The sequence below is a fragment of the Rhodnius prolixus genome, unplaced genomic scaffold (genome assembly GCF_049639745.1).
Source record: "Rhodnius prolixus isolate KJV_2025 unplaced genomic scaffold, Rpr scaffold_4, whole genome shotgun sequence".
Classification (NCBI taxonomy): Eukaryota; Metazoa; Arthropoda; class Insecta; order Hemiptera; family Reduviidae; genus Rhodnius; species Rhodnius prolixus.
Genome location: NW_027411614.1, coordinates 27,285,579 through 27,311,418, shown reverse-complemented (window position 1 = coordinate 27,311,418; position 25,840 = coordinate 27,285,579). Strand labels below are relative to the sequence as shown.

At 30.3% G+C, this 25,840-nt stretch overlaps 1 protein-coding gene across 1 annotated transcript; it reads left to right on the top strand.

Moving 5' to 3' along the window:
• Positions 1-606: 606 nt before the first annotated feature.
• Positions 607-25,488, top strand: LOC141455978 (zinc finger Y-chromosomal protein 2-like). Its single transcript, XM_074131516.1, has 14 exons — positions 607-769; positions 1,317-1,416; positions 1,489-1,572; positions 4,195-4,293; positions 5,276-5,427; positions 6,763-6,906; positions 6,995-7,117; positions 7,871-8,029; positions 9,053-9,127; positions 11,393-11,512; positions 11,600-11,781; positions 12,899-13,163; positions 13,830-13,956; positions 14,828-25,488. The coding sequence occupies exons 2-14, from the start codon at positions 1,386-1,388 to the stop codon at positions 15,022-15,024; spliced, it is 1,758 nt and encodes a 585-aa protein (XP_073987617.1). The 5' UTR covers positions 607-769; positions 1,317-1,385; the 3' UTR covers positions 15,025-25,488.
• Positions 25,489-25,840: the final 352 nt, after the last annotated feature.

Here is a 25,840-nt window from a genome sequence, read left to right as displayed (position 1 = left end):
AAAAAGTACAAAGTTGATTGTAAATTTCTTATTGAGGTTTCTACCCTTTTTTTACATCATCAAGACTTCTTATTTAATAAAAATATTTCTTGAAGAGAAATGGTAGCTCTAAAATAATTTCTCTGAAGTGGACAACGACGCATTTGCATTTTTTTCTGAGAGAAAAATTATCTTAGGATTTTTACTGACATTGCAAAAAAGTTGCAGTTACGAGAAAGTTCCAAACAAGCACAATAGAGAAAAGACTTTTGTATCTGCTTAATTTATTTGAACCAATTTCCGATAATGCTCTGAAATTTTGTATCTAATCTAGAAGCACATTGTTTATCCAATTAAAATTATTTTAATTGCAAATTTTTATAAAGTAAAGCAATTTAAAAAAATAATTTGTTTGGATGTTCTAAGACATGCACTTCTGTTTTCAATATCATACTTCAAATTCGTTAATATAATCTTTTTTTTATTGTTGATATTAGCTTAGGAATAATTTTAAATAATAATGGAATTGTAAAAAATAATTTTCTGAATATGCTATTTCTAAATTTAAAAATGTTAATAGTTATGTTGTTGCAACTGTTTTTATTGTACAAACCTTGAAGCTACAGAACAGCAACAGTAACCCAACCAGCTGGAAATGAAAAGCAAGAAGCTGTTGAATGAACTGTGAACTGTTTAATAACTGTTAATTATTTAGTGATGTTTCTGTGATAATTAAAGTAAATATAAGTTAGTAATAATCTCAAAGGAACTATTTCATAATTTGCCGCGAGTAAGTACCTACTTTAGATACAGCATAGAAAGTTGATATGTAATGCGAGATTTTCTTACTGATTTTTCAATTCTTTTTTCTTTTTATAAGAAATATTCGTAACATTCTCTTTAGACAAGGTAAAGAAGGATTCACACACCATTGATACACATATTAGAGTTAAGGAAAAATTTTCTTTTTTCGTATTCTATCTTAATTTGTTGATGTTCATTACAATCTTTAGTAACAATTCATCCTAATTGATCACATATAATTATTTTACTGAAGTGGAAGACAAGATTATTTTGAGTTTCGGTCTATTAACATAGTTACAAGTTTTAAATATTAGGGGTGAATGAAGAAGACCTTACCAGTGTATGGTTATGAACAACAGATTTGCTAGAAATATATTTGTATATGTTATATACATTATCATATACTCTTAAGAATTTCATATACTATTCTCATTTTAAATGTATTCCAGTTATAAACATTTTAATTATATTATTATAAATCATTTTTCTTTGGAATTCTAGTAAATGGATATTTAAATAATTCTCTTTTGCAGGTGATATTTCTCTATTAACACAATTTTTTCAAGATATGACCCTTAGTGATTTATTTATTTTTGTATATAATGGCTCAAATAATCTACACAACAGTACCTGGTTTGCATTATTTATCATTGGTTAATGGCATTCCTATTATTTTGAATTACTTATCATCATAAAATGTTTTAGTTGCGGCAGGAAATGCGCCTGTTGAAGTTGACTTACAAAATTTATTTCATTCAGCAGTTGTTTTCAATTCAGCTCAAGACAACAGTGAGTAAATTTATTACAAATAGCATTTGCATGACATTCATTAATGTACAAGGGTTTTCTTTAAAATGTTGTTAAAAATATAAGCTCAAAGACTAAATTTTATTCGAAGCACCAATTAAAATTCATTTGAATTAAAAATTCAAAAAATTAATGTTGCTGCCGTGCCAAGAGCAAAAGAGAAGATAATGTCTGCTTTGACTTATTTTTTAGTACGCACAATTTAAATCTAAAGTTTAACTCTGACCATTAAAAAATTAATTAAAAGAAGTTTAAATGTTACATAATTAAATGTTCCGACTTTTAATGTGGATGCCATTGTACTAAATTATCACTTATTTATATATGTACTACATTTGTGCTTTATTCCCAAGTGGAATCATTTGAAGGTTTAATATAGGGAGAGCACTCAGCCTCAAGATTAGGAAAGGAGAGCTTAATTTCTGATTCTAGGGTACCAAAAAAAAAAGGAAGTATTCATCGAATAAATTTAATTTGAATTTAACTTTTTCTGCTTTTATGGGGCTATTGAAATTCGTTTCTACTATCTTAATACACTATTTAACCTTGCGTTTTTCCCCTAAGTGAAAATCACAAATCTTTAAGAAGAAATAATTTGAGATTAAAATAGCGGGACACCGCAGTCAAAAGAGGGCTTATTGTGCCTTCCCCCTTTGGATCTAGTAAACGAAATCTCCCATACTAAAGAGGTCGTAGACTTTCCCTGCTAGTTCTTTATCTTCTTTGGTCTCAAAGTTCTAAACGTTTCATAGCGCAATCGAATAAAAAGTGAGAGGCCGTCTCATGTCCTCTTCTTGACACAATCTGCACAACGGTTCCGAGCTAATAAGCCCCACCTTGAATAGATGTTTCCTGTACCTACCATTCCCTGTGATCAGAGCAATCTGATTTCTGTCCTAGCAAAAAGCAAAGAGTCATTTTGGCTCTTTGTTTACTTAGCCAAGGCATCATAGTCTTGCTATGTTTGACCCACGACACTTCACTAAGTTCTTTTCATGTTCTTTCCAGATCCAGTTTCTGAGAACCAAACGAACTGCACTCTTGGTGATTTCCAGGCAGTTGGGGCACTGCTAAAGACCTTCATAGTCAATAGGTAGGCCAGTCTCTGCACCCTGGCAGAGCCTTGATGGCCATCTGTTGTTCAGTCTTCCTCCACCAACTACCGCACCTTAGGTGATAATAGGAATAACTGTTCGTGTATAGAGCCAGTGGGTCATTTTGGGGCCTAAACCCCATTACTTCCCGCAAGTCTTAGTAATACCACAAAGAGCCGGTTTTACATTTAGTGTAACTTTATCTAAATGTGTTTTCCAAGTGAGTCTGGAGTCTAGGACAACGCCCAGATACTTAACCTCACCCGACACATCCAGAGTTTTGTCAAAAATTTAAAGATTTTTGTAGCTCTGTATGTCCCTTCTCCTAGTAAAGGGACCAGAGTAGTCTTAGAAGGGTTTACAGTAAGATCTACCTTTCTAACCCAATTCTCTATGATCTTGAGTACTTCCTGAAGGAGCTCAGCAACGATTGTCTCGTGCCTGCCCCTGACTACCACAGAAATATCATCTGCGCAGTCCAGGACCGAGAACCCACGAAGGTCTAACTTCACGAGTAAGTCGTCTGCGACCATGCACCTCATGAGTGCATGCGGAGCGGAGATAGGAACCTCCCCCCTGAGGGCATCCCCTGGCAGTCGTTATACCCATCGTGAGGGGGGATCAACGGTCATCTGTGGCAGACCCCCACTTCCACAGAAAGGCTACATTACATCGTGGTTTCGCCCGGTGCCCCTAGGTGATCGTTAACGCACATATGTTTTACTACCCTGTACGCATTCAGCCTCGACACCAGCTCCCTTCTCAGTTTGGGTAGGAAAAAGAAGTGATACGAATGCAGTTTTATAATTCACCCATTTTATGAAATTCTTTAAAAATAAACATTATTTATCAAACATTTGACTTAGAATGATTACATGTAAGGATAGAACACTTATTACAATGCAATATTTATTTGTTTATTTTATACAATTTTTCTGAACGCTTAGCCCATTTATAAAGGTTTTTTTTGAACTCAAACCACGCGAGAGAGAGAGAATAATTCCAGAACAGGCTAACTTAATTGTACAGATCACGCAGTCAGCAAAAATTATTCAAAATATATCCGTTGGTTTTGATTGTGGGTAGGTCATAAATCTGTATCAATGACAGTGTGACCAGAGCTCATACCCTCTTTGATAAATCCGTTTAAGATGATTCGGTTTCTTTTTCCACTTCAGAAATTATTCACACATCAGAAAGATTCCGCAGCGTAGACGTTATGAATTTTAAGAGATGCTGTATAAAAATAACGCATAAAAGGGAGTGAAACCATATCGACCTCTGTTTGACATTGTTAAACGTAATCAAAATTTTACTACACCCATCCCCATCTAGTAACTTTAATAAATTGGCACTCTTCTTAAAATCTCCAGAGAAACTTCTCTAAAGATAATTCCCTAGACATATAAAATATTATTGCTAAACTATACTAAATATTATCCTTTGACACCAAAATATTTATGATTGCTAATAGTTCCAAGAATTCATTATTAAATTTTTATTTTTCTAGGTATAGTTGTGGACGAGGCAGATGTCTTTCAGTGTGGAAGGTGCAAAAAAAATTTTACATTCCCAGATTTTGTCTTTCATAAAAAAACTAATTGCCAAGGTAACTTCTTTTTTGTTAACTATTAGTTAATTACTATTCATTATTTTTGGTGACTGATTTATTGTTTCGATAGGATGAAAAAAATAAATGCCAATTTCAGTCATATTTTGTGTTTTTTATTGTGCCGAGCTTTCGACCTAGGGACTAGGTCATCTTCAGAGCTAATTGACAATGTAATATTTTACATCATTAAAAGTTGGTGTGTCTTCTGTCATGTCCATGAATAGACAGGACAGAAGACATATCAATCTAGTCTGAATTGGGGCTGCTTCTCCACGCCTCACGGCACAAAGGAGATAGGGAAAAAAGGGAAGAAGAGTGTGACCTAGATAGTCTCTAGGTCGAAAGCTCGGCACAATAAAAAATACAAAATATGACTGTAATTGGCATTTATTTTTCATCCATTAGTTAATTCTTATCTATTTAATCGTCAATTGTAATATTTCTTATTTTAATTGATCTTTTTTTTTAAACTTTACACTATCTGACAAAGCCTTTCTATTTCGCCACTCTGTTGAGAATTTGGGACTTTTATTTAAAAATGCTGCTGAATTTAACTGGTCTTTCGAAAACACTATAATTAGGCGGATTACTGTCATTAAGTGATGAGAGAGGCGATATATTCTTTGAATAACTCACTTATATGAGAGATATTTTTAATGTTCTCATTCTTATTTGTTTTGGAGGTGATTAATGTCCTAGTTGCTGAATTAAACCACATTGATAAAGATTTGCTCTAGCACTAATTTATTTCAATCCGATAAGGTTTGGAGTAATGGAGTGTCTGATTCTGAGAAATCCTTAATTTATAGTTCTGAAAGAGAGGAAAGAAGCGATTGAGAAGGACAATAGTCACGCTCACTGCCTACAAGCCAAAAGACGTCGAAATCCAATATAAATAATAAAATATAAGCTAGCAATGCGCATATAAATATAAACTGCATGAGCTTATAAGCAGTTAAATAATAATCATAAATTTCAGGAATTCAGTTAAATATAGTCCGTGATTCAGCATTAATCCAGCCTTGTCAATTTAATGAAAATTCAGAAAGTAATGACTTAATTTTAAATAATACGGAATTACTTAATTTAGTCAATAATAATGACTTAGCAGACAACCCAACATTATCTCAGGTAATTTTAATATTTTTTCATAAAACTTTTTCTAATTTATAAATTAAGAAACATTTGGTTTCGTTGAATTGTTTGTTTGGAATGTTTTGAAATTTTATTTAAAGTTATTTAAAATGAAATTGAGTTATTTCATAGCATGTTAAGTAGAAGATTTGTAAGTACTTTAAACATCAAATAATTAACAATAATTAAGTTTAATTTGTCGTTAAGACCGCTTTTAATTCTCAGAAAAAGTGTTTTCATAAATCACACAAAAATGGAACTCTTTACTACCACTTTTCAGCAGAAGAAATCTACAAACTTTCAAGCTTATTATAGATGAGATTTTCATATATCTTATGTGTGATTGTAAGGTGAAATAAGCCAAAGTTGATGTTATGCCTATAATTATATTGTACCTGAGTTAGCTGTGCGATGGAAGTTTATTTTTACTCAGTATGGCTAAAAAATGCTGAAAACCAAAATTTTTTATTACATTTGGGTATCTTGGTACACGCCCTGCCCTACACACTAGCACGGTACATGCTGTGCCATTTAATTCTTATTCCATACCCATAGAACTTAAAAACCCTCAGTTTTTATCTGTTTGGTTGAGACTCCCACAAGGGTAGCGAGGTCCCGGTAACATATGTCGTCTTCTTTAATAGGACAACGATGTAAATATTATTACTTATGATTTTTAACTTCTGTCCATCTTTTATGAACTCGGTCCAACGGAAGTAAACTTTCTATCGGTAAAAGCGGCTAAAAGGATTTGCTATTACTTTTAATCTTAACTGAAAGTATGTTTTATTTCCATTTTGACAACTCATGGCATAATTTCGAAGAAAACAGAAATGATTAAATGGTCCAGTGAATAAGGAAATATAGGAGACCAAAATCAGGGAAAAACCTGATATTAATTAGAAAAAAAAAATATTGGTTTTTATAATAACTCTTTTATTGAAGCATTTTAGTGTTAAGTAAAAAAGCTAAAACAGGAAATGAATGAGAATATCTCTTTGCAAATATTTTGAAAAAAAGGGTATTAGTCGGAACCATCAACTTTCAGTGGCGAGTTGTCTTTAAAGGATATTTTTTAAGACCCCCATGAATCCAAAATGGTGGATTTTGGTAGGTGGTCATTTTGGTTTTGGTTTCATTGCCTTTGGGTTTATTTTTACTCAGTGTGGCTAAAAAATGCTGAAAACCAAAATTTTTTATTACATTTGGGTATCTTGGTGCACGCCCTGCCCTACACACTAGCACGGTACATGCTGTGCCATTTAATTCTTATTCCATACCCATAGAACTTAAACTTATAATTGAAACATTTTTCAATAAATTTTTTTTTAGCAAGCAAACAGATTTTCAAGTATTGGTGACAATCATTTGGTGGAAACAAATGTGAATGAGGATGAATTGAAAACATATCATCTTGTAGAAAATAATTCAGTTTTTCAAGATTCTCTTCTTCAGGAAAGTTTTAATGCTGGCCATGTAAGTTATTGACTAACTTATTTGTGCTAATCGTAGCATTTAATCGTAAATTTTTTTAAGACACAAATTGAACTTTTTTTTTTTTCAGAATGAATTAAATAATGAATCCTTAGCAGACGGCGTTGATCAAAGTGAAGAAGTACAGTTACGTAGTGCTAAACGTGGTGAACTAAATACTTTAAGAAATAGTTGTGGAGATGGAGATCTAAAGGTAAGTTGGTAATCAATGTTTACTAAAGAGTGAAATATTAATGTTTACCCCCTTACATTTTTTTTTACTTATTTTTTTTTTTAATTTTTTGCCCCAATGTTTCGTCTATTTTTTAGTACTCTTGCAACTTCAGTTTCTCATACCTGATTTAGTGATCCTACTGTATAAACTACAAATTTGTTTCACTCTGAAAAGTGCATTTGAATTTATTTTAGAATTAGCGTTTTAGTCAGTACTTTTATGTGGAACACGAATTATGGTATTTAAGGTATTGATGATGTGGTGGGGGACAGGTGTTAATAAAAAATTGTAGAAAGTGCAAAATTGGTATTTCGTCTAGTTACTATCAAGATTTGCGAACCTATTCAGGTTTTTTTTGTCTTTAAAAATACATCATTATGGACAGTATTAAAATTAGCTATTCAAGTTTAGGGGCATTATTTTACTGGAGAAAAATAATAAAATAAATTCTTGGGGAGGGGATGTTAAATCGTGGATTTCGTGTAAAATGTCACACTTCTTGAACAAACATTTAGAGTGTTGTGTGGGGACAGTTTTTCTAACCAAAGTAGAAAAATGCCTTTAACAAAAGTGTTCATTTTGTCGAATGTCGAACTTATGACAATGTCATAACAATGTCTCGAACCAAAATGTTAAATTTAAACTAATTAAGTTTTGTTTTTTCACTTTACTTTAAATTCTCCTCTTTTTTTTAATCATAAGAATAAGCTAAATAAATGTGTTTATTTTTAGATAATGAAGTGTTCTTACTGTGAAAAACAGTTTCGGAAAAATTTTGACCTTCAAACGCATATACGTTCCCATACTGGGGAAAGACCTTTTCAATGCATTGTTTGTGGCCGTGCTTTTACTCAGAAATCTAATGTTATCAAGCATATGTCTACTCACAAGGTAAATACATTTTTAAAGTAACTTAGTTTATTAACATTTTTCATAATTCTGGTGAAATTGCTGGTTTTTTTCGAATTGTTTTAAAAAGTACAGCTTCAATCTGTCATTACATTCGATCAGCAAAATTCTAGCTTGTGCATGTCAAGAATTAAGGATATTCGCACGAGGGAGAAACACATTAAATAATAAGTAAACGAAAAATAAGAAGAGAGATATAGAAGGATATTATACTCGTACATACCTTTCACAAATAGCAGTTTAGATTTTTCAAAAAAGTCAAAATTCCATTTAATTTTTGCATGGCTGATATCACTGATTCAGCTTGTGTCCTGCCAACACCCCAACCTGGAACCGATAAACTATAAACCATAGTAGTGTAGCTGTCCGACATCTTAGTTTCTTTGATGCCTAAGAATTGAAAGTTTGAGCTTACGAAAATGCTGAATAATTATCTAAAACGTTTAAGAATTTTCTAGAGTAACTTCCAAAAATTTAATGCAATAAAGTTACTTATATCTACTAATTGTAATAAAATGTCAATTAAATACATGCTTCTTCGAACGTTCTTTTATAACCGAAATTACGAACTGAAGTATGAATGAAATGTTTTGTACTTGCTGATTTGTGTACCTTTTAAATCTGTAAGTTTTTGTAAAGGTTATCGTTATATAGTGTTGATCTAGTAGTTTTTGGTGAAGTACTGACTTTTTTTTTAGAGGAGTCTAGTTTTAGATAAAACATTGGTTGGGGATATAGTTCTAGTTTAGGTATGTTTTTAGAATGTCTTAGACAATAACTTTTTAGGAGTTGCAATGAAATGTTTCTCAGAAAGACTGAAGGTCATTTAGTTCATCAGTCAACTCAGGAAAATAAGTCGAGAGTGCTATTCTGTATTAGTAAATATTTGAATCTTGAAATAAAATAAAAAATCATTTAGAATCATGTAAATTTTAGTAAGAGCATTCATTTATTTCATTTTTATTTGTAAAATAATCTAAACCGCCATTAATATTCTGTAAACAGGTCTGGCCTAAAAAGAAGTCTACTCTACCACAGTTTCCTTTTGAACTTGGGGAGCGCAATCAGTCTTTCGATAATGTAAGTGGTTCTGTACTTTTATTTTTATTTTTTCTTAATAATTTTATTGACCAGCCGCAATGGATTGTAATATAAAAAGAGTCCATTTTTCTTATTAAAAAGTTTATGAGTCTTTAAAATTCAACCTTTATGTCTGATTTTATAGATATAATTTAATTTTCATACTCAATAGAAAATTGTTTATTATTTTTATTGAATCCCTTCAAATATTTATTTCTATTTTAGTATAAATAGTAAAACTATTTATCCATTTATTAATAATTTTGCTGCAAAACTTTATGGCTGCTGAAACTGCGGGTACTCTTACTGAAATCGAAAGGAATTTGAACGGTTCAAAAATTTCCGGGGATGGTTCCAAAAAATGAATAGTGTTAGTAAAACGATCTTTAAAAGACGGAGCGGCTTTTGAGTAGTTGTGATCAAGCTTAGTAGGAATCTTCAAGACAAATATAAACGAAGTACTACAGACTTGCTGCAGAACTAGACAGGGTCTTAGGGCAGTTGGCCTCTATGTGACAAGCTTTCACTATTCTTCATCTTAAAACTGAGAAGTATGAGAACAGTTGTTTAGATAACGAGCGTTTGAGAAGTCGATGAAACATTGAAGGCGTTATATTTTTTTTTACAAATTCTTGCCTGTGAATTTCGACTTTGAAGCTGTGAAGCTTCACACCTTCATCTAAATAGACTTAAAAACATTTGCTTTCCCCCCTGACTAAAAAATAAAATTAAAACTTGTTGATTTTTTAACTTATTTGACATCCATTCTATATAGTCCACACTTAACTCCAGACGTTCATTTAAACTTTTTTACAACAATTTTATCAAAGCTTGGTCTAAAATATTTTTCAAATAATAAGCTAGCCAAATTTAGTGAAAATCCAACGACAGAAACATAATAAAAATAAACCAAATTCTAAGTAATACGAGGGTCGTTTGAAAAGTCCGTGTAAAAATAAAAACTACTTAATTTTTTGGGGTAAACCTTTTTTATTTTTCAACATAGTCTCCTTTTAGGCTTATACACTTCGTCCAACGCTGCTCTAGTTTGTTGATCCCTTCTGAATAATAGGATTTGTCCAAGTCTGAAAAATAGCCATTCGTTTCTGCAATCACCTTCTCGTTTGAATAAAATCTTTTTCCCGCCAGCCATTTCTTCATATTGGGGAACAAATAGTAGTCCGAGGAAGCCAAGTCTGGAGAATAGGGGGGATGTGAAACGAGTTGGAACCCTATTTCCATTAATTTTGCGACCACAACTGCTGAGGTGTGAGCTGGTGCGGTGTCGTGATGGAAAAGGACTTTTTTGTGGGCCAATCGTGGGCGTTTTTCTTGCAGCTCGGTTTTCAAACGGTCCAATAACGATGAATAATATGCACCTGTAATAGTTTTACCCTTTTCCAGATAATCGATGAGGATTATTCCTTGCTAATCCCAAAAGACAGTCGCCATAATCTTTCCGGCCGAAGGAACGGTCTCCGCCTTTTTTGGCGCAGATTCCCCCTTGGTAACCCATTGTTTAGATTGTTCTTTGGTCTCAGGAGTGTAGTGATGTATCCATGTTTCATCCACAGTGACGAAACGACGCTTAAAGTCCTGCGGATTCTTCTGGAACAGCTGCAAACCGTCCTTGCAACACTTCACACGATTTCGTTTTTGGTCAAGCGTGAGCAATCGCGGCACCCATCTTGCGGATAGCTTTGTCATGTCCAAATGTTGATGCAAAATATTATGTACCCGTTCATTCGAGATGCCCACAGCACTAGCAATCTCACGCACCTTCACTCTTCTGTCATCCATCACCATATTATGGATTTTATCAATGATTTCTGGAGTAGTAACCTCAACAGGGCGTCCAGAACGTTCAGCGTCACTTGTGCCCATATGGCCACTCCGAAAATTTTGAAACCACTTATAAACTGTTCTAATCGAAGGTGCAGAGTCAATGTTTATCAAGCTTCTCTTTAGTCTCCTGAGGCGTTTTGCCTTTCATAAAGTAGTGTTTAATCAACACACGAAATTCTTTTTCGTCCATTTTTTGAAAATCACTCGACTTCCTCGATTCAAACGAATGCCAAACACAAAGAAATAGACCGATCTGGCTGAAACTTGGTGTGTGTTCTTCCAAGAGATGCTACTAACTAAACATGACCTCGATACGCGCCAGTGGTGCTATCTCTCTGACTTTGTACGGACTTTTCAAACGACCCTCGTATGTTCAAAACATCTCATTTGATTATGTTTTATATTTTGTTTAATATTTAGAGGCTGAATGAAAGGAGAATTATAGCCATACAACAATCATTTGTGTGCCAGTACTGTCCTTCTGTAATGAAATCTTACTTAGAGTGGAAGACTCATATGAAAACCCATGTCAGTCAAAAAGTAAGTGATTTTGCCTAGATTTTATATCAAAGAACTTTTAACTCTACTTCCATTTCTTCCTAATACATCGAACTCAATATATTATAGGTATACAAATGTGTCCAAGAATGCTGTGGTGAAACTTTTTCTGATTTGGATACATTTCTTTCCCACGTTCATATTCATAGAGGAGAGTCTCGGTACACTTGTCATTTGTGCCTAGAAGAATTTGATTCTCTGGATGTTCTGGGACAACACCAATATTCTCATGATCAAACCAATCTGCCTAAGTATTAAATTATTCATATACAAACTTTTAGTTTTATAATTTTTTACTTAATATTTTTACTCACAATTAATCATTGTGCATTTTCTTATTTTTCCGTTTAAATCAAATATTTAACGTTTTATTTATTTTTTACTCTTCGTAACTATTTGCTCCATAACTACGACACTTTTGATAATTTGTGCAAAACACTTCCTGTACCTTTTCGTTTGCTTAGCCGAATCTTTTCACTTCACATGAGCAGCTTAAGGACGAATTCATGGTTGAAGATGTTGGCTGCGGAAAAGTAACTACACTCAAACTTTGACTAACGAATACGCCTTTTTCCCCCCCTAGTTCACACTAGTGAAAAAATAGGTCAAAGTTGATTTTTACTTGCCCAAACCGTATCTTTTACAAATGTGAGAGAAGTCTATTGTTAGACAGATTTTTTGCAGGTTAATTTCGCACTTCTGGAAACATTATTACTGTTTGCTTAACTTCCTTCACAAGTTTTTAAAAATGTGTTTTAAATGTGCATTTCCATCTTCCGTCTTCCGTCGCTCAGTCGTATGAAACCACAATCTTTTCCTCTATGGATGCCTAAAAAGCCACGATTTGTTTTCGAAAAATTGATATTCATTTTTGTTATTTCAACAGTTTTCTGTTGCACGGCGAGGAGTAATAGGCCCGCCACTGGACAAAAAAAAAAATATTATTATTTTTATTATTTAGAAACAAAGAGCTCTAAATATTTTCTTAAAAAATAGGTTTACTGAAGAATACAAATAATTAAATCGTTTCAGAATTTAGCTCTATTCAAAGCTTTTAAAACTATTTTTTAAGTGTTAATCTGTTAGCTTGGGTTGTCCCTACTGTTACAGAACTTAGTTTCTATCAGTGCCGATGTTAGCGCAGAAATCGTTTGAGGCAAACTTTCATCTGTTCATTTTTACTCGGAAGTCTTCATTCTCAAATTTACAAATATACAAGATAAAATCTTAAGTTTTCAGTTCTTCAGTTATTTTTCGTCAAAAGTAAAGGTTATGCATTGCATGACTAGCTTCTTCTGTAATATAAATAAACCTTTAAAAAAATTATTTAAAAGATTTACGCTACTAACTGATACTTCGTTTTTATAGGAAAGTAATGTGCAGGAAGTGCAGTAATCGTGTTATACCAGGATGTCATAACTGTCCATTAGGAGATGCATCCTTGCAATCACATTCTTGCCCGCTGTGTAGCCGATCATTTTCTGAAGAAAGATTTCTTAGAAGACATTTATTATTGGTGCATTCTCCATCACAACACCAATGCCCTCATTGTGAAAAATGTTTTAAAACCAGACAGTACCTTAATGCTCACGTAAAAGCTGTGCACTCGACCGTCAGGCCACATGTTTGTAATGTAATTGATTTATTTTATTACTAATTATTAATTTATATTTATTTTAAGTGGTAATCTTGAAAGTTGTGTATGTGCTTGAATGGTTGGTTGTTTAATCACAAACGTTAAAATTTTATTAATTTTCGCATTTAGTGGGTAAATTCTTAATTGGTGTTGTATTGGTTGTATAAACGCCTTTTTTAGATTTGCCAAACGTTTCGGTATTGATGTGGGACCTCTTGCAACCTGACGTTATCTTTTCATTATTTCAAAAACTAAACTACCGTCTATTTTTAGAGGAGGTTTCTCTACGTCGTCGACTAAAGCGATTACACATTTTTCTGTATACGAGTAACTTTCCACAGTACAACTTCTTAAGAAAAAGATATATAGAGAGTCTCAATTATGATAGAAAATTCATTATAAAAGAAATGAAATCTAAATAATATTAAATTGATGTCAATTATAATATAGATGTGTTTAGGTTCTGCATTTAGATGCATTATAAATTTCTGTACATCGTTTGAAACATATTAGAATAGGCTGTATATATATTTTTCAGATGAGATTGTTTTGATTAAAGTGATCTTTCATTTATAATGAATGCTTACAATAATGTTTTATATTAATTATGATCAAAAATGATTATGTAAGTGTACCGTTCTAATTTTGTATTGATTTTTTTAGATGTGTACAGCAAGTTTCAGCAGCAAAGAGAAATTACTTAGACATGGACTGATTCATGAAAAAATAAAAAGATTTCAATGTCCTTTTATGAAAACAAAAGATTGTACGAAAGAATTCAATCGTAAAGGTAAAACTTTTTTTGTTATTATTAAAATGTTTTCTTTGACAACTTAACATAATACAGTGTAAATACGTATAACATACTAGTTAAGCTTGACCATAAACCAATGATGTGCTGAATCAACTTACCCATAGCAAATACAGCCACAACTCAACTACGTCCAACTTACCACAAAGCAATCTGCAGCCAACCTCTTGTCACCAACATACCTTGAGACTAGTTATTTAAACTACTTTAAACTAGTACCTACTTGCAAAATAAAATAAAATTTGTCCAGCAAACTTTTTAATTTTTGTTTAAAAGAGGGAAGGCGATGAATGTTTTAGCGCGCTGTGGCACTTAAGGGATACAGATGGATCTTTTTCATTTCCTCGCAGTATGTCCACTAATGTTGATTTGGAGATTATTAAGCCCATAATTGCCTCTTGCCACAAGGTAGAGCTCCTCTTAATACAATGCCGCATCATAATCTGTATCCCCTTCACTCTAACTCAATGATACTTCCTTGGATGCCTACTTGGACCCAACAGAGCTTGAAGAGGCAAAATTGACAAAATCGCTGCTGGTCAATCTACAATTATACTTGTAATACACCGCAAAATTTATGTAGAAGCATCTGTAGCTGAAAATCCTTTGGTTTCACTTGCAGAAATTATCGGAGGTGGAAGTTAAGGACAGTCCATACGTCTTGTCATGAAAAACATTTTAACCACAGACGCACAAATTATTATGATTTAGATAGGCAGTAGTACTAAATACATTTATGAACATTTGCGTTCCATCTTTACTATTCTGCAGAAAAATAACATTTATAAATAAATTCTAAAACATTTAAAATTTATGAATCAACCAAATAATTGCTAATTTGTTTTTGAAGATAAATTGAAACAGCATCTTTTGACTCATCGTGACAAAATGCAGGAAATAAAATTGAATAAGGATGGTAAAAATGATTGGTCTCCAGGAGATAGTCCTCGTACCATAGAGATATATGTTGTGCCTGTAAGTACATCTGCAAATATACAAGATCAGCTTGGAATGACGATTGTTCCTCAAAATCAAGACTCGACATAAGATAAGTTTTTATTTCTCTTATTATTTATATTAAATAGTTTTTTTACTTAAAGATAATGAATTTAAAAGGGAAAATTTAGCTAAAAAAGAATTAAATATTATGAAAAGTTTTTCTAAAAAAAGAATTAAAATTATTTTATTAAACAGTTTTAAAATAGACTGCACTGTCGGAATGGTTCATAGAAATAAACGTTTTTAAAGGAAACAGGAATGACAATTCTACAAATATTTTAAAAAGAGAAACAGTTAACCAGTGTGTTAATATGGTTGTCAGAATTTATTTAGTGGCAAGTTACTAGAATTGTAAGTTTGATCCCAGCTAGTCTTAATTTTAAGTAACTGAATTATATTTAACACTTGATGTTAATTTCAAAATATTTTTATCGAGAACATAGATTCTTTTAAACAGATACAATAATTCAACTTACTTCTAGAAAGAATAAGTATTAGTAGAAATATTTTGTATACAAACCTAAGACTTTTATTTAAATTATAGGCTAAACAAGTAAAGCGTATATATGATTGTTTTTTTTTATTTAATAGTACCCGATCACTTGCGTTTAGATACAGAAAGTGAGGCCATATGTTTCTAGACCAGAACGTTACTATCCAATTCCTACTTTAAAATAAAATCCAATCGAAATTATTCACATGTATTTTAAAATTTACTGCAACGGTTAATCTACTAATCGGTAATTCTATTTCCCTCCATAATTAATTAATGCTCGGTCTTTACATGTCTAATATAGTAAAGTTAGTTTGCTTCCAGCGCCTATTTTTGGAAACTTAGATAAACAAGAAGCTCTTTTCAATAGTTATTCTTTAAAGTAGGACTTCTAATGAGTTAATGCACAAGTTTTTATGAAATCTTAAAGGGGTAAACTAATGTTGAAAAATTAGTAAAATACTTATACATTATTTCAGCAGAAAGTTTGATGCTTAAGGCTTAATTATGTTAAAACAATGCGATCTTGGGGTCTCAAACATAATGCTTATGATGAATTTTTATCTACCAATTTGTTGGATAATTTTTTAGACCAGGCCTTCGCCAAACCGGTGGCTAGACGAGCGTAATTTTGTTGCGCTGGTATTGGCACTATGTCATTAGATATATTTTTAGTTCATTTAATTCTTTTAACCATATATTCATGGATGGTTACAAAGCTTGTGATATATCGCTCGAAATTCGTAATTTTACTAGAATTATTTTGCGAACCTTTTAGATAAAACTTTTCTAAACTTGGTTTTCCCTACTTTACTCTAAATTTTTTGAATATAACAAGCTGATGTCTTTCAAAAAAAGGCGATGAATAAGTGATCGGTGAAATGAAGGACAATGATTGTTGCTCAACGATTCATTCAAATTATTTTTTTCTCATCAACGCTTATTACTTATATGTCAAATAGTCGAAATATTTGATAGTGATTTATATAATAATTTTTATTAGATTACCAAGATTCCACAACACTGCCATTCATTTTAATCAGTAATTAGTAATTAATACAACTTATTTTTAAAAAAAGTTATTAAAATTTTATCGAATTTTAATTATTATTTATTTTTTTAATTTGCACAAATATATGTAACAAAAAAGGCATATATCTATGTATTAATTTTAGCATTAACAGTTGACGAAAGGAATAAATATATCAAGTGTACTTTTTCATTTCGTTTAATTTGAACTATTATAATGTCCTTATAAAATCTGATCACTCGACTTTTACTAACGCTATTCACGTAATAAAAATTTTCTTAAACAATTTGTGCAGAAAAATGGCTAAATAAAGCCACTAAATTTTTTCAGTAAAATCGGTATTCAATTATTTTAGTTCAAAGAACCGCCTTAAGGAATACTTTTCTTTAAAAATGTTTCAAATAAAAGTTATTTATCTAATCAGTTATTTAACTGAGCATATACAGTTGAAGCCATTTTCGTGAAAAATAGATTCAATAAACTGGATGATTTTGACTAATAGCTTCTGTAGATTCTGTAACCCTTTTTTTGTGCTAAGGAGACTTCAAAACAAAAATTGGTGTAAACTCGAAATAGAAAATTTGCATAATCACACTGCCACATCTTATTAACAGTAAGAGACTTAAAAATATTTATTCAACTTAACAAAATTGACGGAGGGCTAAAATCAATAAACTTATTAAGTTCAAATTGCTGTTAAGATTCACAATTATTAATATTGTTTTAAAGAATACTCTTAAATTTAATTATTTATAAGTTACGAAACTACCTGACCTTTATCGGTGCGACATGTTCAAGTTGCCTACATAGAACTTAATAAGTGGAAAAATACATAATCAGAACCTTTATTTATTTATTTTTTACTTAATTATATTACATTGAGGAAGACATTATTCGCAGTTTGTTTTAAAAATTCTTAAAACAGCCTCAGGTAAATAAATCTCTGATCTACATTCCTTGATTAGCATTTAAAATTTATGGTTTAATTCATATTGTTTTTCTTTTGTTTGTTTTTTTATAGTGCTTTATAATATTGCGTTCAATAAGTGAAAATTATTTTTGTTTTTATGTGTGCTCATACTTTTATGAGAGTTATTGCACAATACTGATGCAAATGCAGTTAAATAGATAAATATTTCTAATGAACCATTCTGACCACTGTAAGTAAACATCAAGTGAGAAATATGTTTTTGATACTTATTTGATTATTTGACTTTTCTTCAAGTCCTGATTGTTGAAAAAGGTATCAATAGAAATCTCACTTTTAGGTTACCCTTATTCTTTTTTGGCATTAAATTCCCTTAAACCTTAAATCTTAAAAACCTATCTCAAAATAAGATTAATGTCTAGGCAGTTACTATGGATTTTGACCAGAAATTAATTTAAATAAGCGATATGCAGTGTTAGCAACATTTTAATAGTTGCTTAATTATAACAATCGTTCTTACTATTGGTTAAAATTTACTTGGATTCGAGATTAAAATAATTATAGATAATTCATTAGTACTATAAATTTATGTACATAAGTAAAGTATAATATGTATTTCAAAGAAAATGTAAATTAATAACGAAACCATGTCTAGTGGTTTTACTGTTAAATGGTGTGAAAAATGTTGCCAATTGTAATGAATGTGTAGCGTAAATGCTGATTCAACATTTACAGTGAGAGCTGCACGTTTCTGAAAGCGTCCATCCTGTGTACGTAATGAGTTGCGCACATAATGACTGGAAATGCTGTGTTCAATAAACGTTCTTAATATATAAAATAGAAATATATCAAAGTGAAAGAGGGTCCAGCATTCACTTACTAAATATGTAATCTAATATTTTTTTTTCATTTTTAATTAAATATGAAAACAGGTGCCCTCATTTTTAAAATATCTTTGTTTTGCATCTGACCGATCCTATTTAGGTAGCACTGATTATTTTATTATTTTTAGATGAAATTGTTTTAATTAATTTACCGATTCAATATATTTCATTTTGAATAATGGTACCATTACTTAATGAATTTAGTTTTATTATTTTATTATACAATACGTAATTTAACTCTAAACTACATCATTAACGGTACCATTCTAAAATGAATAAATAATAAGTCAAAAGATCAATTAAAATTGAAGTGATTCTAGCATCTTTGTTTAAAAACTTCTTTTTCTTCAGATTCTAAAGAACGCCCAGGTAAATTGTTTACATTAATTATAGCACAAAATAGATTTCCTAAAACTGTTTTGACTTCGTTAAAGTTAGCAGTGCCTTACCTTGTCAAAGGCTCTATCAAGTCTTTTTCGTTTTCTATGTGTTGATTTTTCAAAATCTTACTGTCTGATAAAAAAAATATGACCAATATTTTCAAACGGTGTAAAAAAGTATTTTCGGCCCTGATGAGCCTAAAACAAAATAATAAAATATAAATTGGTCTGATTTTTTTAACCTTCAATCATTGTGATAATGGGAAGCAATATTTTTCGAAAAGAAAAAACTTAACAAATAAAAGTTATGCGGGCATTATAGAATTTTTTTATTTTCATTAACCAAGTACAATAGAATTTCCAGCAGTAATCAATAAAATACTTTGCAAATGGTGTTGTAACAAGTCAGTGGACAAAATCCATTTGTTTTTTTTCTTCAGTGGTCCAAATTGGTTTATCTTTTTTTTAATTTACATATTTGAGAATTCGCATATTTATCCTTCGCTTAATTCAGTTTTGTAATAACCATGATTAAAAAAGCAAAACAAATACTATCTTAACAATTGTTTCATCAAAGAACATTTGTAAGGTAGTGATGCACGAGAATATCATTGATGGTGACAAAAAGTACAGAAAAACAAGAACCTATCTTATTCACATAAATATCTTACTTTTTTATCACAAATTAAAACTATTGTTTTTAAATTGAAACATGCAGCCTTTTTATTATGGGATGGAGTTTTAAGTCAATGTAATATATGTATTGTTACCTTGCACATTAAATGCATTCCATCTGTGAAAATTTTATTAATTACATTAAAATATTTATATGAAAAATAACGTAATTGAAAGAAGCATTAAGCAAGATGATTTTGTTAAAATTCTTGTAGAAAAATATTGCAAAAAGTAGAAATTTTTCAAACATGATCCATTTCCTAGATTTTAGCATCTGTATCGGCTATTTATCCGTGTGATAAAATTTGTCCGGAATGTGTTAGAAAAACAAATTTATAGGTAAATAATGGCATCATCAAGTATTCGTCCATGATGGATGAAGGAGTTTGTCGTTTGCTAAATCATCCTGTTCTTAAAATGTAATATCTTTTTATTCAAAATTTCATCTAAACTGGTTCATGTAAACTACTACGACAAATATCAACACATGTACGTACGTACGTATCTAACCTGATCTGGTTTAGTTATTAATTTTTATAATTTTAGATTTATTAATCCTTGAATTAGAATTGTAGATGCTATAGATAATCACTGGGCTACCTCTCAAAAAGCAAAACTCCTTTACCATCATAGGGCTGTTCTTAGGTTTTTTTGTTCAAAGAAAATCTTCCTCAAAAGAAGCCTCATTAAACTATCGAAAAAGCAAAGCAAGATTTTAATATCCTTTTACCTACCAGATCTAAACAAATTTTTCAGATTTTTATCTTTTATAAATATTTGGAAATTTTCTATTCTACAGAAAGAAACATGTTAGTATTTTGTGTCTTAGCACATACGTTTGCGTCTATTTTATTAAAATTATTTAAAAAAGAGAAATAAATAAAGAATTATTAGTCATAGTAAAATTACGGGTACATGTAGCAGCGATATGTGATGAAGATGGTAAATTAACTAGGAGTGAAGTAATTTTTGAATCAGAAAAAACTTCAGTTTTTTTTTAAAACACCTGACCTGATGAAATGCTATTTTGCAGAGTAAGAATATCTCAACACTAAAATTTAATTACAATTTCGTAGTAGATAGCAAAATTAATGAAATACTATAATTATAGTTACGCAGCCGCTATAGGAGAAGTGTCTATTTCTAATTGTTTTCTTGTCGTGTCTGAAAATTAATAGTGAACGGTGAACTATAATTTCCAAAAAATTAAGCCCAAGTTGATAATACTGATAAAATATATATAAGGCCTTCATTTATTCATAAATCTCTTTTCACCTAATTGGAAGTTCAAGGTCAAAATACTTGATTAATTAAAACATTTTTTACCACACTATTCAAAGTTGCGCGTTTTGCCTCCCATTATTCTCTGAACACTATTTTAATTGATAAAGTCCAGGCGAAAGCCATGAAGTTAAGTTACATTAATTAAAGAGCCATCAGAGCGTCTGGCACGACTTTCAACCGTCAAATATAATGGCGGCCCTGAAAAATTGCAATGTTTCTATTACATGTATTGATTATAGATAGTGGCCCTTTGGTAGGGATGTTATTTTCAATAAAGACATTTTATAATGAGCACACATTTATTTGAAAATTTTAGTTTTGCCACAGAATAAGCATTAATTATATTTTTGTTAAATTATCTAACTAAAATTGGTGGGGGTTAAATAGTAGAAAATTGCTATTTGTGATAAATATGTATGTACTTTGTGATTTGTTTTTAACATTTTTCATCAGCTCGTAGATGATGCCTTTAGAGAATGTATTCATTTATGAAAAAAGAAAGGCTGGGCACCATATCACATTATGTAGAATATGTAAAATAATTTATAGATTTGAGTGCTTCTCCATGTACCTTCCACATTTAAAAACCCAGTTCAAAACAAAAAAAAACTTTCATTTTCTGCTCAAAACAATGAAAAAAAATTTACATACTAATAAAACCGTTTTGTGATAGAAATAAAACATAAAAATGTACTTATTTTATTAATTCTATACATAATGTTAGTTTTTGTTTTATTTTTATAATTATATTCTGAGTTCAAACATTTTTTGTTCTCTTAACTTTTAATGAAGAAAGAAACAATAATTAAAATGTTTTGGCAGGAATTGTTTCTTTTATTAGTGAAGTTTTTACAATAGATGATTTTTTATTTTAAAATGGCATCTAAAATCTAGCATTATATGTTTCGTTCTCTTAGGTTAATTTCTCATTTCCAACGTCTTAATAATTTTATTTTCTTCTTTTTAACGTGAGTTTATGATTTTATTAAATAACATTTTTATTTAATGTATTTCAACATGCCTAATTTGAATTTTTTAAAAAACTACTGAAATAAAATTAGAGTGGAATATTCCTTGTTTTATTAAGTATTATTAATTATTTTGCAAATTTTTAAGAATAAACTTTACTAAATAACTGTGAAGAAATTTAAGCTTATAAAAGTATTATAAACTCTCTTAATTATTGAGTTTTTCAAAAATCAGTGTACTGTCAACTATTAAACAAAAATTAAAGATTACAAAAACAGTATAATGAAATCATTGCCCTTTTTGTTTAATAATAGGAAGACTGAATATGTTTTATTATAAGACTGAATCTCAAATCAATCATATTTTAATTTTATGTACAGCTTGAGGTAAACATAATCTTAACATAATAAATTTGAAAAACACCTCTGTATTTTGGTTGTCGAAGATCTTATGATTTTTACTTTACAAACAGTAAAGCACGTTGGTACTTGAACTAATGAAATGTAGCATTGCTTATGGACAATATTATCATATCGCTCTTTTCATTTTTAAGTAGTAAACAAGCTTAATATTATATTAGTTAGTAGAGGATCTGAAAACTAGAAACTCAGGCTTAAAGTCAGCTGTGCACCCTTTAATTTTCTCTTAAACTTCTGGCTAGTAGTTCAGATACCGAGATATAGATGTCGTTGAAAAAAAAAAAATGATTTAAAAGATCAATCACATCTTCCAGTGTTTTCCCTTGGTTTCTATTTATTTTCCCCTCCTTGAGTTTTACAGAGGGACCTTTTCTATATCAGTGTGCGCCATTTCGTGTTTTGTTAGTTGACATTTCCACCCACATTGAAGTCTCTCGTATGCAAATATTAAATTATTCCCAGCTTTTTCATCAGAATTTCCAGAACTTCCTCTGATTTTTTTGTCTTGGACTCTACATTTCATCAGAATACAATAAAAAACTATTAAATAAATACAATTTTTATAAACTGAATAAATATATTTGTATAAATATATGCAAAGAGTGATAGGATAATTTCATTCAGTAGTACTTTTTGCAATTGTATATTTAGTTACTCCTAAAAAAAAAATTAAAAATTATGAGATTCAATTCTGGCCAAACACTTATTCTTTAGGTAATACAAAATATTTATTTCATTCACTATTGCTACAAAAATATGTGTGTATTTAGTTAAATGTATTTTGGTCGTGCCAAGAAATTTTTTTATTTTTTATTTATAGGCTAATTTTTGTTATAAAATAAAACACATCATATAATAATTCTTAATATTATATAATTATTTCTGAATGTTCACTTACTTTTTAATCATTCTAGAATTAAATATGTTTATGAACTAGTCTTAAGAGAGGCGTTATACGAGCAGAGAACCATATTGATAGATAATCAGATTTATGCCAAGAGAAATATATATTATCAGAATAATACAATATTTTTCTAAATTACTGATTTGCAATATTATAAATTCTTCTTTTGTTATTTTCTTTTAAGTCATAACAATAACAAAATATTGTATAAGAGAGTGATTTTACGTGTCAACTTTTGATATTTTACGAGTTATTATGAGTTAATTAAACGAGTATGATAAGCCTGTTATTATAATTGGAAAGTTAAAATTTAAGGAAAAAAAAAATCTTTTCGCATCCTTGAATCCCAAACAAGGGATTCCTTGATTATTATCCTTGAACATCAATTCTTTGATGCCTCCATTATTATAGATTTAGTTTAGTTCAACATATTGTATATTATTACTAACAAGTGAATAGTATTCGTGCTAGGTATTTATAATTCGGTGGGGTTAATTGGAATTGAACTAGGTTAAAAATTTAGATTTAGATAAATAGAAAAAAGGTTCTAAAGAACTTTATGGGTAAATGTGCAAAGCAAGACCAAAAACAAATAAGTAAAATAATTGTTAAACAAAAGCTATTTATCTTGACTGAATCAGTATCACATTAAAAAGCAAATTTTTATTATTTTTTTTTTTTTTTTTGTATATTCAAAGTATGTATATATGTTAAAAATTTAATTATTAAGGTGAGAGGATGTTAATTTAAATTAATGCTCATTTATTGTTTCCTCACGTCAATTAGTCTATGACATAAGTTATGCAATGTTGATTTTATTCTATCTATAATAATTTATTAGTGAGTAGTAGTTTTTTATGGTGCAAAGGTTGTGTTCTATTATTTCTATTGCAAGGTTTTTATTAAAAAATTTAAACATATTAATCTTATATGTAAAAAATATGCCTGCACTGTAGGGTGGCCAACCTAGTTATCCAGTAATTTCGGAATTGCGAAAAACTAAAAATTATGTGAATCTATTTAGATGAAACCTTGTAAACTGATTATGAATTGTACCCGCAAGAGTTAGAAGTTGGTACATTATTAATTCATTTATTAATAGAAGTTCAATGTTCTATATTTTGTTCAAGATCATAACGATGCGATATTTTATAAGTAATTGTTTGACTTGATTCTCTTAGCATCAATAAGAATGATGTTACACTATGAAGCTGACCTGTAGAAATTACAGAAATACCAGATAGGGTTATTGAATTATTTGTTTTATTTATGTTTACGGTGTATACCACAGTACGGCTAAGTAAAGCCAAAGACACATTGTGCCTCTATTGGTTCAAAGAAGAGAATTAGGTTAACAGAGATAACCACTCCCTTCAATCCCTCCCTAAATATTCCGAAAAAAGGCCTCATGATAAGAGTACTATAGATGGAGACATTCCTCTCCTACACATGGTAACTACCCAAGCTCTCCAAGATAGACTGGGAAGAAGACAGGGATATGTTTTCCCTGGTGCAACAAACGTTATCGCCAACTCCCATCTCTATTGAGATATTCTGAAGATGACTACTCCAAACCAGGCTCCCAAGGACCTCTTATTAACTTATGTTTGGAAATTACGCCCCAGTATGTTAAAATGTGCCCAATAAAATGATTCCTTGAAGCACCTAATTCCTCAGACAAATTAGCTCCAGTCTAGTTTTCAGCATTTTTTTTTTAAACTCGGAAATTCGGATACATTAAAAAAAGTCAGAACAGTTGGGCACCCTACTGCAATAGTGATTGTACGATTATGTGTGGATTATCTGAGGCCTAAAAAAAAAAATGATAAATGGTTAAAACAATTTTAGCTTAGCTAGTCGCTTTTTTATAGTACTATCATAAATATTTCCTTTACTTATTTTTTTTTTAAATAAGTATCTTTATATTTATAATTAAGGAATTACTGGTTAAAAAAAGCTGAGTAAGTTTCTAAGGTATTTGCTAGAATATCATTCAAAAGAGCCTCATCAAAACGTTTTATAACACATGTTAATGGAAAAATTGTGCTAGTTTTTTACAGAATAAGTTTTTTAATTTGGGTATTATTGAAGTTTCCGTCTTCCTTGTTGGTTACTCCTTTACTCTTGTGATCAATTTAAAACGGATGCCTATAATAATAATAAAGAAAATAAGTGTAAATTCAATTTCACACAGTACTAATCTTTCTAAAAAAAATAAGTTGGATTTAATGTTGTTGTGGGCATTATGAATATCTCGTAAAATATTAATCTGTTTGCCCATCTAGTCATGTCACTTTGTATTTCTTTAAGGGAAGTTACTTGTAGTTAAGATGCCTTACCATGTGTGATATGTTGTATTTTTAGGTTACCTAACATAAAATTTATATTATCTATATTTTAGTTTTTAAACAATATTTTTAACTATTTAGTTTAATGTGTATAAAATTATATACATGTACGCATAAGTAAATGTTTCTATTTATGATATCTGTACGATTTGTAAACATTTGCTGCAACAAATGTCAATAAAGTCTTTTAAAAAGAGATTACATTTTTTTTATCTTTTTCCAATTTTACATCTTTCAGATAAGATTATTTATGGTGAAGTGGGTACCAGGGGCAACAACTGGTTTTATTGAATTTTATTTATTTTACTACTAGAATTTAAATTAAAGGCTATCATATCATTTTTATTTTAGTTACTTCAATAAATCGACAGTAGTATAGATCATCGGTTTTTAATTTAGGATCAATGAATTAATTTCAGGGGGTCAGTGATGGTACATTCTAAAAAACTGCTTGATTTAGACCAAAGATGATAAAAATTAGTAGTTTTATTCTAACTTTCTCCAGAGTGAGAATAGAATTAGATAATGCTTTTACTTTACCGACACTTTA